The sequence below is a fragment of the Botryllus schlosseri genome, chromosome 9, assembly GCF_051294905.1.
Source record: "Botryllus schlosseri isolate E-star chromosome 9, Bs_hap1, whole genome shotgun sequence".
NCBI lineage: Eukaryota > Metazoa > Chordata > Ascidiacea > Stolidobranchia > Styelidae > Botryllus > Botryllus schlosseri.
In genome coordinates, this window is record NC_137244.1 from 24,080,030 (window position 1) to 24,095,254 (window position 15,225).

General features: G+C 39.7%; 1 protein-coding gene across 2 annotated transcripts in view; it reads right to left on the reverse strand.

The window, feature by feature from the left end:
• LOC145445838 (NADH dehydrogenase [ubiquinone] iron-sulfur protein 4, mitochondrial-like) overlaps nucleotides 1-15,225 on the reverse strand; it is a 38,989-nt gene that overhangs the window by 184 nt on the left and 23,580 nt on the right. Inside the window, exons 2-5 of one of the 2 annotated variants that reach the window (XM_080323985.1) lie at nucleotides 11,882-12,005; nucleotides 5,475-5,649; nucleotides 829-1,001; nucleotides 30-109 (exon numbers count right to left, since the gene is read on the reverse strand). In XM_080323985.1, coding sequence (XP_080180111.1) covers nucleotides 30-109; nucleotides 829-1,001; nucleotides 5,475-5,649; nucleotides 11,882-11,934 — 481 coding nt within the window. In that variant the 5' untranslated portion in view covers nucleotides 11,935-12,005. Of the gene's footprint in view, nucleotides 1-29; nucleotides 110-828; nucleotides 1,002-5,474; nucleotides 5,650-11,881; nucleotides 12,050-15,225 lie in introns of those variants that run through there. The other variant, XM_080323983.1, reaches the window with a different exon arrangement.

The following is a 15,225-nucleotide window of genomic DNA, read 5'->3' on the forward strand; positions in this document are numbered from 1 at the left end:
GTGATAGAAGCTGTTAAATGTCTACTTACCCTGCCTTTCAACAAAATCTATGGCTTCGTCCTTGGAATTGAACGACAACGCCATGTTGATGTTAGAAAGTGGGTCGGCACTGAAATTCAAAAGATAATGATGGGAATGCAGTGTAGATGAGCGGAGTTTATCCTTAACCAGGTTGCACGAAATCGTGACACGTTTTGCAGACTGTTGATACTTCTCATGCTACAGGTTATTCTGTTGTTTGAATTGTCTCCAACGCTCAGGGTGTCGTAGTAATTCAGTGACTACAATATGACTAGTGACTACCGTGACTTTTGCGAACGAAGTCTGATTAGAAAACTTGATGTGAGCCTTCTGAATATTGTTTTAAGACTTTTATTTCAAATTTGACAACTGCTTTGGTGTGCTAGAAAATAACCATTATTTTGAGTCACTTAGGATGTCAAATTTCTTCACAAGAAAAGCAGTTGTACTAGTTGGAATACTTCGAGTGCATATTGCGTAGAAGGGACCAGGTGAAAAATTCGAAATCTTCCATAGAACAGGCACGAGGTGAATACAAATGAGCAATTTTAAGCACTGATTTTGCTGTTTTAAATTGCAGCTGGTCAGAAGTTCAGAGACAAACAAAAGCTAGGCTTGGAAACAAGCAGTAATAAGATTTTTTACATCACGAAACAGCATTGAATTTTGCTGGACGGCCGTTTGCTAGATCATAAAGCCATCTCAATTGCACTTGTTATAAAGCCATCTCAATTGCACTTGTTACAGTTTCACCTCCTTGGAAAGAGCTAAGCTACTTGTTCCGAAACAGATGAAAAAGATTTTTACTTGGAACACCACCCCATTGTCGGGTTCTCCCAACGTTCGCGGTTGTCAAATTCTATCTTCCACAGCACCGTGTTTTGGATACCGGACTGCATGGCGTTCTTGGCAGGTTTGTAGATTCGCACCCGGCGATTTACGATGTGTTCCTCCGGGACTCCGGTCAAAGCCGACACACTCTGTAAGTGTGAAAATTGGTAATGTTATCGATATTCATATCATTGAATTTTCTACATCATGGTATTTAACCGACAACATAGTGTGATGATGAAGCATCCGACTTCTTGATCGGTAGGTGGTGGGCTCAATTCCCGGCAGGGTCATACCAAACACCTGATTAGTAAAACTGATATCCGTGGCTACTCAGCTTGGCGCTCAGCATTTCCGGGATAGCATGGAGGGGTGGTGCAAGACTAAGAAAGCCTTCCGTCTCCAGCGGCATATGCACATCAAGCACTCGTGTATTTATTAATGTGCTATTCAATTGTATTCAGGCGTAAAGTACTCAAATAGAAGTAGAAGCAACACCGTAAACTTCTACTCCATTACAAGTGGAAGTAGAATTTCCAAGATATCTCAAAATTACATCAATTGGAAAATCAAAGGTCTGAATAGTAGTTACAAAAGTATATTTGGTCGAGTGTAGCCGGTCTACTTTTGCAATTGTGAGATGCAGCTTCTTGACTAACCCAAAACAAGTCGGACTCGAGGTGGTGAGTGACAAAGTAATTCTACTTTTTTTTGAGTGCTCGAGTGGTTATGCTTTTAGGCTAATTCCACTTCTACAGTTTTTCAGGCAATCCTGCTTGTACTTAATGTAAAGTAGAAAGTAGTTTTGGGATATTATTGTGGCACGTTTACGAGTGAGATTCTCATGACAACTCGGCGAAAGCGACAACTAAATGTATTTTCAAAAATTGAACATTGCTTGGTCACTTTGCGTTAGTCGCAAAGACGCGGCCTGCAATTTCGAGAGTGGTCTCCTCTGATTAACTGATCAAAGTATGCAACCCGATGACCAAATCTATTTTTTGAACTACTTCCTTGAGTACTTTTTCTAGCATCATTTTTCACTTCTACTTGAATGAATTTTGAAATGTTTATGAATTTGCTGCTTATACTTATAATTGAGTAGAGATATTCAATAGCAATGCTGAACACTTGAATTCATATGCATATTGAAATATATCCGAATATTTTCGGCTTACACTCGTCAACTACCAGTAGACAATTGAAAAGAACTTTGTATATCAACGATCGTATCACCAAATACGCCACAGGCATGAAAATACGTGTAATCGAGGATAACAGATGCTTCGCGCTCTATGTATTATTTTTCACCAGCGTTGGTTCGATTTGTTTGAAATAAGGTCAGATTTGTTTGAAATGAGGTCAGTCTCATGTTTGAAATGAGGATAGTCATGTTAGAAATAAGGATAGCCATGTTTGAAATAAGGATAGTCGCTACATTCACTATAAGGTCAGTTGCAGTACCAGGCACGATTTCCCAGTGGTAACCCAGTCCGAACACGCCCCCAGATACCATGTCTGAATGACAACACAGGCCAAACACATCTCAGACACCATGTCCTAATGGCAGCACATGCCGAACACACCTCAGACATGATGTTCGAACACGCCCCAGACACCATGTCTGAAGGACAACACAGGCCAAACACATCTCAGACACCATGTCCTAAGGGCAGCACATGCCGAACACACCTCAGACATGATTTACGAACACGCCCCAGACACAATGTCCGATTGGCAGCACAGGCCGAACACACCCCAGACATGATGTCCGAACACGCGCCAGACACGATGTCCGAGTATCAACACATGCCGAACACACTTCAGACACCATGTCCGAACACGCGCCAGACATGATGTCCGAACACGCGCCAGACACGATGTCCGAGTGTCAACTCAGTCCGAACACAACCCAGACACCATGTTTGAATGGCCGATCTCACCCCAGACATGATGTCCGAACACGCCCCAGACACGATGTCCTAGTGTCAACACAGGCCTAACACGCCCAAGACACCATGTTTGAATGGCAACACAGACCGAACACGCCCCGGACACGATGTCCGAGTGTCAACTCAGTCCGAACACAACCCAGACACCATGTTTGAATGGCAGATCTCACCCTAGACATGATGTCCGAACACACCCCAGACATGATGTCCGAACACGCCCAAGACACGAGGTCCGAGTATCAATACAGGCCGAACACGCCCAAGACACCATGTCCGAATGGCAACACAGACCGAACACGCCCCAGACACCATGTTTGAATGGCAATAGCCCTGGCGCAGAGCCATAACCGCCAAGTGACTGCTACGCCACTGACTGGTAGGAGTGTGTTCGTGATGTCTATGGTCTTGGCGAACAGATCACTCGGACATAATCTCTGGGACGCGATTGGACCTTGTGCTGGGGGTGTGTTCGGGCTGCGATGCCACTCGGACATCATGTCTGGGATGTGTTCGGACTGGGCTACCACTGGCTAATCGTGCCTTGGATATGTTGGTACTGCAACTGACCTTATAGTGGATATAGCGACTGACCTTATTTCAAGCATGAGACTGACCATATTTTAAACATGACTATCCTTATTTCAAACGTGACTATCCTTATTTCAAACATGAGACTGACCTTATTTCAAACATGACTATCCTTATTTCAAATATGAGACTAACCTTATTTCAAACATGACTAACCTTATTAACATCGTGCCTGGGGGGTGTTGGGACTGTGTTGCCAATCGGACATCGTGTCTGGGGCGTGTTCCGACATCATGTCTGGGGTGTGTTCGGCATGTGCTGCCATTCAGACATCATGTCTGGGGTGTGTTAGGACCAGAGTTGGATCAATTACATTATTTCAGTTCAATTACAATTACAATTACAATTACTTTCATGCATGTTTCAATTACATTACAATTACAATTACTCCATGCTAAAAATATCAAATTACAATTACAATTACAATTACTTCTTGCATGCTTCAATTACATTACAATTACAATTACAATTGCTGCTGTTGAACATGTAATTGAGTAATCATAAATTCAACCGTGCTCCTTGACAGCCGTAGCGTCGTAATTAACAACAATTCAAGTATTCATGTTTCATTCATGATGCGCAAATACCCGTTAATTAATAATAAAAAACGTTTTCGAACTATTCCAGTGTGCAGTATGTCGTTGAAAAAAGTATTATAATATATGCACGTGTTGGATTTGCGTATATAGTATATAATTAAAGAAATATTATTATTTTTATCGAGGGACGTAGGAATTAGGATGAGGAGTAAAAACAAAACCGTGCTTTGTCAGCTAAGACGTTATATAATATCCAGTGGTCTGGTTAGTTAGCCAGACGAAGTAACGATGCAGCATCGTGATCTGAAATCGTATTGTAGATTGCCAACCCACGGATAGATGCGCAAGATGTGAGTCACGGATGAATGCACCGACAAACGTACTGCAGAGCCGGCTAAAAGCAACAAACTTTGTAGTCCTAGAGCTGGCGATCCAAGCGTCCAAATTTGATGCATCTGGTCTTTATCGTAAGCTATTGATGCACTAATTCCGAAAATACAAATTAAAATCTCATCAGGGCAATGTAACTGCTCCAAAATAGCCGTTTAAGGCCAACTGTTCTGAAAAGTGAGAGCGCCGCAGCAGCATGACCACAACAATGACCAATTACGCCCAGCGATTGTTCAGAACAATGCCGATTCCCAGACTTTCACGACTATTTTGGGATGGTACCATTGCCTGGAAATATACTTTTATTGCGGAATCAGTGCGATTAGGACCATACATATCAAATTTCGACGCTTGGATCGCCAGCAATTGGACTATCAATTCTGCTGCTTTTAGCCGGCTCAGCAGTTCGCTTCTCGGCGTATTCAATCGTGAGTCACGTGTTGCGAATCCATCCGTTGGTTAGTGATCTAATAATTGTATACAATGGCAGCCGAGGCCAGCATAGCGGTAAAAATAAAAAACTTCGCCTGCAAGGGCGCAGTCAAGGGCTTCCGCGAATGGATTCATCAAATTCCTTGTCGACATTTAAAGAGAATGCATTATAAGTCAATTATTTTATGTTGTGCTTGTCAGGTCTCAGTAGCAATTTAATGTAATTGAAATTGTAATTGAGCAAAATTTTAGTCAAATTACTATTACAATTACAATTACACAAAATAAAAATGCTTCAATTACAATTACATTACAATTACATTGAAAAATGTAATTAATTACATTCAATTACAATTACAAATTACAATTGATCCAACTCTGGTTAGGACTGTGTTGAAACTAGGACATCATGTCTGGGGCGTGTTCGGACATCATGTCTGGGATGTGTTCGGACTGGGTTACCACTGGAAAATCGTGCCTGGTACTGCAACTGACCTTATAGTGAATATTGCGACTATCCTTATTTCAAACATGACTATCCTTATTTTCAACATGACTATCCTAATTTCAAACATGAGACTGACCTCATTTCAAACAAATCTGACCTTATTCCAAACAAATCGAACCAACCCTCCTCTTATTTTTAGATTACGCCTATACACAAACTCCTTCTGTTGGTACAAACTAGGTTGGAAGATTTTGACCACCTGATTTCACTCACATCGGATATCGCTTCGTCTGTGGTCGTCAATCTTGTTTCAGACGATGCCTCGAGGGGAGAAGGACCGTCATCCTTCCTAGCTCTTTGCTGTTCTTCTCGTTTCTCTCTGTAATTTTTGTCGATAGCATGTGGCTGGAACGCAATGCCGTTCAACGAGGTCGTGGTGGAAATGGACCTGAATGTTTAACAATGTAAAAGGGTCATACAATGCCAAGTCAACGAAATTTTTTCCAAAAGTTATCCCTATGTCATAGATTTTATTCAAATCGTACTCAAAGGGAGATAGTCATAGCCTGATCAGAAAAAATTTTATTTTATCAGAATCGGATAAGTCGTTGAGATTTTATCGCAGTGTGAAAAATCCCGCATTTTGTGTTCGTTGAACCATGTCAAAATGCCTTTTCTGAACAAATTATTTTGTAATAGTCCTTATGCATGATGGGCATGGGTTTTCTTGGGTGAACTGACGTTTTTAAGACTGTTGTTACTCGAACTTTGAATGTGGACAAGAATTTGCTGGATATAGCAAAAGGTCATGGGTCAAATCAGTGGATAAAGTCGGGGCCCAAAGAAATCAGTCATGCGTAGCGAAATTTTCAAGGCCGGATTGTGAAAAAAGCTATACTTCATATTTATTGAGTAAGGTATCATATGAAAGCTAAGAATGTGTAAAATGCAGTAAAAGAAATGCCAATAGTGATTTCAAGGATCTAAGCAGTGTTATAGCAAGAAAACTGTGGTCATGTATATTTCATGTGTCTACCAGTATTTTGGGTTGTATAATTTATACAACTGCTTGATATTTGACAGGTTACTTGATTTAGTGTATTAATTAGCTAGCCCTTATCCATTCAAGTAAATGTTGCAAGTGATATCACACGTTTAATCATCTAATTATCAAGTCAACTCAAAGATATAAATATGGATGCACCCGATATAGTGCAAACGTTTTTGGCCAAAGGGCCACATGCAATTTGCGAATTATTGCGCCGGCCGCTTGAATGTTGATGACTTATTTTTAGTCATCAAACAGGAGCGAGCCAGAGTAGGTAACAGTGAAAACAAGGCTTACTTTACTACGCATCAAAATCTGCAGCATTTATGTCACGAAAAGTGCGCAATGCGCATTCATGTTGTATTCAATGAATTCGTCAATGTTATTGCATAGCAGGTAGTAGTCCAAGTAATATTGTCCTCACAATATTTCCGGCATATTCTCAAAAATATTTTCCAAATCTAAGTAGTCTTAACCCATGGCAAAATCTCAGCAGTCTCCCCCCTTAGATCAATGTATGAAAATGTGATGTCCAAAGTTACCCCCCCCAATATTTTATCAGAACAGGGTAACTTTGAAAAGTGGTAAATGAAATTTTTAAGAGCTCTGGAAAGTGCCTGCTTCCTCTGTGTCAAAGTGTATCACCAACTATATTCATTATGCCTTTTCTGGTCACTTTTTAAAATGGAATGAGAAGGTTAAGGAATCGAGTTGGCCACAATATGAAAAAATGGATAAGCAATATGTCAATAAATTGTATGCGGGGTGAAGCTACTTAAAAAACTTGTCACATACTCTTAAAGGTGAGCCTGTTGAAACCCCATTCAAGAGGTTTTTATAAACGTAAGAGGGAAAAGACATTGAAATAACTACATTGTCCAAAGTTACCCCAAGGCTCAGTACTTGGACCGGTCCTCTTCACCTTATATGTCGACGACATTTTTGAAATCTCCTCATTGAACTCCACACCGTTCGCTGATGATACTTACCTCCTCTCTTCCGCATCTTCGACGGCAGAGCTGGATGCCCTGACTAGTGACCAAATGCCAAAAGTCCATAGTGGACAGCCCAGAACAACCTTTGCATAAACGCCTTGAAATCCCAATTGCTGACAGTAAAATTCAAAAAATAACCTAACGGCACCCCACAGCTGTAGTAACTTTGGACACAGTTAATTTGAAAAATATGGTAATTAATCATGACCATTAAGATTAATAATAGGTAATAATCTATGCTCCATAATCCCAGAAAATCACAAAACTTAATCCCTCTGCACTTGAGCTTTTCCAAGATATAAAGCGAGATTGCAAAAAAATTGTCCAAAGTTACCCTGGTTTACAGGATACTACATTTGAATACGAAACATGCAAATTAGGCTTTCTTGACTGTAAAATGTCTAGAATTGATAATTCATAAAACTTTGTTTAAACTTTTGTTTTGCTTGATTGAATGACTGTTGAGGTATGGCCTCTTCTGATCACATATCCCTACCGACATCAGTCACGAATCTCAATTTTGCAACAATTTCATGTATGCACTTGCGCGGGTGGCTCAGATATTTGACATAACAGCTTTCAAAATTGCAAGACAAATCTTTGAAACTTACGAAAAATAATTCGAAAAATATGGAACTAAATCATACGTGTGGTAATCGAAATTATATTTTTCAACCATGCTCTATACTGCTACAGCACCCTACGGCTTTTAAGATTACATTTAGAGAAATGACGCAACATATCTGAATAATATAAGCACCACTCCCCAAAATATGAAATGCAAAAATAAGCGATATCAAGTAAGCCTTGCCACAAGCTATTTAATATGCTCAATGAAGTAATTCATCAAATTTCAATAATTTGTGTAAAATATACAACCCAAAATACCTTTAGACATATGGGAAATAATTGACCAAAGTTTTTTTGCTTTAACACTGCTTAGATCTTTGAAATCACTTTTGGTATTCCTTTTATTGTACTATTAAATAGTATATTCATATTGAAATGAACCCGAATATTTTAGGCTGACACTCGTCAGGGGTAATCGTCAGCAACTAGTAGAGAATTGGAAAGAACATTGTATATCAACAATCGTATCACAAAATATGATGTCACCAGCATGAAATTTCGAATGAGAGAGCGTTCAATGTACTATTTTTAGGTGGTACACGAACTCCTTTTGTTGACAGAGTTTTGGTTGGTGTATTTTGATAAAAGTTGATTCCAAGCAGACATGGGGTAATCGCGATTAGTAATCGTAATCGATTACGACGATTACAGCATTTTCAAGTAATCGTAATCGCAATCGATTACATTCGAAAAAATTCGAAAGTAATCGTAATCGTAATCGACTACTTCCCATATCTAATCGATTTCTTTGTGAAAGAACGATTACTTTTTATTTGTACAAGTACTATGACATAAACTGAACATTCATGAACAAGGAAGATGTATTATACCAGGTTCATGATAGCACAAACGTCTGATTTTTGAATGCCATTGCTCATTATTACGTCAGAAGTAGCCTATTAGCTTTGCTAGTCATTGCGTAAGAAGTATCCACGGTAAACAGATATTCGATGTACCTCACGTACGTCGTACATTCGTGTGATTGTAAGAACACCCGCCGTGCTGTATACCAGGCTATCAACACGTTCCACACGCCAGTACGCCGCAGCAGGATAATTAATCACCACTCTACCTAGTAACTTGTGTATTGATGTTCGGTTATGCAAACGCAGTTTGAGCGTTGCTGCTTGGCGAGCAGTAGGCATATGTAGTACGTACTTACACCGGTCAGAGATTTGAAATTTTGCACTCGTCAAATAAAACATCACGGTTTCCAAAACGAAGCAATAAAAATCAACAGCTGCTGATATGTATCATAACCGAGCCGTTTTTGCCGTTTCTCGTAGCGGCAGCTTGCAGTAGGCCTACATTATCTGTATTAAGTTGAAGGCAGCATTTTATGTTCTCTTCATCTTAATCTCATATGACTCTACTTGAAACAGGCCCCAATCGCTATTTCATAATTCTTTACTCAACATTGGGATCTGCCGCCATAGCCATGGGCTTATATATCATGTTAGCGCGGGTTGCAGCTAGAATCAGGACCAAAACAGCAATTCGTCCCCCAGTCCAAACGTTGGTCTTTAGCCCCCATAGGGTGATATTTTCAAGTTGAAGACTGAATTTCGTCAATAATATTAGTAATTGCATTATATTAATAATAATTTTTAATCCTCTCTCTCTCTCTCTGCCCCCGATGGCCAGATTTACCTGTAGAGCTAGGGACACGTAATTCATATTTATAACGCCTGTTATCTTGTTATGATTACTTTAGTGTATGTTGGTAATTCGTGACTTCCGGTCTGTTATATAATCAAAAGATATTGTTGTATCCTTAACGTAGCAGACTAAAAGAAAAACTTTCGTGAGACGCACACACAAATTGTCATGTCTTTCCTGCTCAGTGGTGTCCTGGTGGCATTTGAATTGTGGGCTCGGATTGAAAGGACCGGACTCTTAGTCACCCCCACCCAGCGTGGCTATTGACAATGGACACATGCCCTAAGTTTCGGCCAAGGACTTTCATTAGTAGCACACTCCGTAATGTCGTGTATTGGTCGAAATTGCATATGTCTTTTGGTGGGTCGTGGCACGGTATTGACTGGAACCTAAATGCCTATTGCTATAAATTAGGGTGCATTTAAAAGAAAAATAGATTTAAAGCGAGCATGTTTACAACAAGGCCCTTGTTTAAAACATGTTTTTTTTAAAAGCCATGACATCACGAATGTGGATTGACATTGACAATTGAAAATATAGGGTAAATATAGCTCCGTTAACGAAATATCTGTACTATGACTGTTGAACCGACTATTTTGAGGGGTTCCAACCATGCCATATCGATGTACGTCGGCTAAATCGGTTGGAGATTGTGGAAAGCATCTACACAATTATGGCATAATTTTAAAACTTAAAAAAACACAATTTAGTTTTTCTTTAAACCTTTGTTTAAAACACTGTTTTAAACATGTTGTAAACAATGTGTTTTAAACAACCATTTGTTTTAAATGCAAGCCTACTATAAATTATGTACGAAATACTTTTGAGTCCCCTTCGAGCTCGCTCCCCGCCCTATTAGGAAACTTGGGGTGCGGCAGTCATGGACATGGCAAGAATGCAAATCGTTGGGTGCGATAAATCGTTCTCTATAAAAATGGGCAATGGGTACATTATGACGCAACAAGAAAAATGACGCATCTTTTTTAAATGAAGTTTGTTTTCTCATTTGGCCTTTTCAGCGCAATCCATATATTGTTTTCCAATATAACTTCTAAGATACAAAATAGATGTAATCGTGAGTAATCGTGATTACTTTTCAAATGTAATCGTAATCGTAATCGACTACTTCCTGATTTTGCTGTAATCGTAATCGTAATCGCGTCATTCGGAAGTAATCGTAATCGCAATCGATTACATTCATGAAGTAATCACCCCATGTCTGATTCCAAGGCACACAAATGGAATTGTGAACGGCCTCGTCCTACGATTCGAAATGTACTGTACTCATTCTCAGCTTTCATATGATTCCTTACTCAATAAATTTGAAGTATAGCTTTTTTCGCAATCTGGCCTGGAAAAATTCGTCATGCATGACTGATTTTACACATCATTACTTTTAGCCCCCTGTTCAACCCCAAACACCTAGTTTATTATCATTAAAAAAATATCCAAAATTAGTGTTAGACTATGTGTTTTCCAAAAATGCCTTTCATTCAAAGCCATAATGGAAGATCAATTTACAGTAAAATACTAAAGTTAAAGTGCTACAAAATCATACTTTTCACGGTTGACTGAGCGCAAAAAGTGCACTTTTTCAAACCCCCGTAAATCCTAAACCGTTGATTGGATTTTCACGAAATAACTTTTGTACAGTTTAAAATCGAGCCACGTTGCCAGGGAATTGCATTAGATTGATATTTGAAACATGTGGTTAACTGCCTCCGTTGATTTGAGCTGGAATTACCCAAAATGAACTTTTCTCAGATAAATAAAGTTGGTATTGGTATAGTTATGTCCATCCGGTAGCTATACGTGAGTGTAAAAAAATTGGTATGATCCCAAAAGGTTCCGAAAAGAGATTTATAAGCCGTCAAGGACTTCTGATAAGTTAACCCCTCAATTTATTTGGCCGGAAATGGCTTTGGTGCGCTAGTTGACATGAAGGCGAGGAAAATGAGTTGCCATCTTAGTTCTTGATGAGACAGTTGATGGCTTGATATTTCGCCAAAATAGAAGTGTAGATGGTTCTCAAAAAGGTTGAAAAGTAGCCTACTGCTATAAGGGATAGGCAGAAAGCAGAATACATACATAATTCAGGATTTCAGGGGTATTAATCAGAGCAGATTCAAGTATTACGAATCATTTATACATACAAGTACAAGTGGTGATCTTTTAAAAAATTTCCCTCCGTGAAACAAAAGCAGGTGGTCCTGAAATAACAGTGGCGTAGCCTACATATTACAACAACTTTTAAGTATTGAAGAAGATACAAAGCCAACAAATAAAAATACATAGGCTAAAGGCTACCGTACGGTACAATGTGATGGCGATGTATTGTGTAGCCTTACCTTCTGATAATTGAGCTGGCAGTCCACCGCAATATGTTGGTTAGTTGCGACATTTTCGACCAATCTATCGATACGCCAATTATTCTAATTATCGTATTCTAGTCAAACTAGTTCTTCACAGATTCTTTCAGCCAGAGCGCCAGACAACTACTGCGACTTTGGCTTGATTGACGTATTCATCGATGTGTGTCGGCTGGGGTAAATTTCCGAGATGTATATGAAATCTATGGTTAGTGTCGCTTTGCCTATCGTTCTGTTAGTAGGGTTTGAAGAGATTTCTGGAGGTACAGAACTTCAATTTACAATTGAATAGTATATTCAATTGATATGAATCCGAATATTTTCGGTAGGGTTACCGTATTTTGAGATCCGAAAAAGAGGACACTTTTCAAAAATTGTGAGAGATATGATGCATCATCATCATCATCATTGGATTATTAGCAATTTTATCCGTTCAATGCACCTCAAGGACGTAAAGGACGTAGTTTATTTTTGTCCTTGATGTTTTTTGCGGCATATACACCGATTCATGATATACATACACACGATCTGCGCATATGCATACCATGAGTGCATGATGTGCATATGCCGCTGGACAAGGAAGTACAGATATAGCCTTTACGACTTTCTAAGTCATGCACCACCCCTCCATGCTTTCCCAGTAATGCATGAGCGCCAAGCAGGGAAGCCATGGATACCAGTGTTACTAATCAGGTCTTTGGTCTGACCCGGCCGGGAATCGAACCCACGACCTACCGATCAAGAAGCCGGACGCTTAACCATTACGCTATCTTGATCAAAAATGCGATACAATGAAAAAATAGGAAGTTGTCGAAGCGACTTGGAGTAATCTGTGGAATCAGACACCCACCATGGCCTAGGCGATGTAAAGAGGAGGCATGCACACTGAATGAAAAGTAAAAAAAAAGATAGTATAGAAAAGAGCAAGCGACAAAAATGGGGTGGCATGTCATGGAAGGCAAGATCGATAGGTCAGTTCGTGGTCCGGTAATCTTGAGGATGGACTAGTATTTATTTTGTAGTAATTGCTTGTATTTCGACTTGAATGTGAACTATGGACAATTGGACATGCTCGTCGACTGTCGGATGGCCGGCGGGATACTGTTCCACACGTCAGGTCCGGCATATTTGATAGAGCGATGATCTTTTCGGTCGACCATATGATATTTGGATGACGTGGACGCGCGTCTCTTGTACTTGTGCTCTTTTGATTCTGAGGTAAAGAAGTCATTGAAATATTCGGGGCAATGACCGCAGTGGAACTGATACCTAAACTTGTCGATTTCTAGTTTCCGCATATCTTCTATGTTTAGGACACCTAATCTCATCAGCAGCGACTTGTTAGATGGACAACCAGGCCCTTTTGGGACCCTAGCTATGATACGGAGTACGTTATGTTGAAGTTTTTGTAGTGGCTTGAGTGCAGTTTTGCTGGCAGCCCCCAACAGAGGATGCCATATTGTAACTTCGATTGAATTAAGGTTCTAAAGAATATCAGAAGAACCCAGGCTGGCATGAAGCGTCTAAGGCTGTAGAACAGGCCGCACTTCGATGATAATTTAGTGTCTAGAGACTGAATATGACTCTTCCAGGACATGTCTGAGTCCAGTAAAACCCCGAAATATTCGGAATTTTCTGTGTTCGAAACGGGCTGGCCAGCGATGTTAACGGTTAGGTTATTTTTTGAATTTACTGTCAGCAATTGGGATTTCGAGGCGTTTATGCAAAGGTTATTTTGGGCCGTCCACTCATGCACTCTGGGCATTTGGTCACTAGTCAAGGCATCCAGCTCTACCGTCGAAGATGCGGAAGAGAGGAGGTGAGTATCATCAGCTAACATAGTGGTGTTAAATTGGGAGGTATCAAAAATGTCGTTGACATATAAGGTGAATAGGACCGGTCCAAGTACTGAGCCTTGGGGTACACCACAGGTCATCAGGCGAGGAGAGGACAAGTGTTTGAGATTGTAAACATTTGTTGGCGTCCAGTGAGGTAACTTTTCATGAGCTCAAGTTGTGGGCCCCGAAGTCCGTAACGCGCCAATTTCGAGATGAGAATTTTATGATCTATGCAGTGAAACGCTTTTTTAGATCGAGAAAAATGCTACATCACACATTTCGCTTCTATGAGATATCATAATATTGTTCAGCCACAAGAGGGCATGTGAGATTGATGTTTGTTTCGGAAGCCAAATTGTTGAGGGGAAATGACAGACATTATGGGGTCACCTTGCCAAAAAGAGGACGTTCAATCACTTTCAATTTATGGACAAAAAGAGTTCATATATAATAACTAGGGCAATTTTTTTTGACCTAAAAAACGGAAGATTTTGACCTAAAAAATCTAAATTTTGACCTTTTTTTACCTAAAAAAACTGAAATTTGACCAAATTTTGACCTCACGTATGCAAATTATGTGTTTTCGCATAAAATGTTAAAATTGTACTACTTATCTTCATTTCTGGTTGGAACTGTCTGTCCTTACAAAGTAGATTGGCCTGAAAAAACGTTTTTGGCTCAAAAACTGACAGATTTTTACATGAAAAACTAGTATTTTAACGAAATCTGGCCCTATGAAGAATTCCAGTAGTTACATTACGTATTCTGGTGGAAATAATTAAAATTTGTTGTAGTACAACGAAAGATCCTTTCCTACATTCTCGGGTAGAAAGTGTCTGTCCTTACTACGTAGCTTGCCAAGAACGGAGAAAGAACATTCAACAGCAGCATTTGTTGGCTGAGAACACTCAAGTTGTGTGCACACTGCTGGTGACAAACCGTGTTGCTTCATTCTGACAATGTTGTCTATATCACAATTTTTCAGCTTGCGCTTCTTGATATAAGAACCATGCAATGTCCAAGCAGTCTTGCTTCAGCTAGGATATTGCGGTACGTTGACCATAAAACCATGTCACTATTTGTTTCATTTGACCATTTATGATTCACAATGAGCAGACGATGGTCCGTTTACAACGGTAGGCCTATAAAGTAGGCTACAAGCTGTAAAATATCAAATGATAAGTTCACCGACAGCGCAAAATCTACGATACAAACGAAATGCAGAGGTCAAAAAATGTTTGACTTTGTAAACAATTTTGACAAATTTTGACCTAACGCTACAATTTTGACCTAATTTTGACTTTTTTTGACATGTCAAAAAAAAAAATTGCCCTGATAATAACCCTAAGTTAGTGACGTGGTTAATGCGTAATTAAGTGGCCTGTGGGCAATGTTCTCTCTAAGCTGCGCACGTTCACAATTGCGCAATGCCGACACGGTCGCTGCGCACAGAATATCTACGAAGTGTTGACTTTTTTTTAGTGG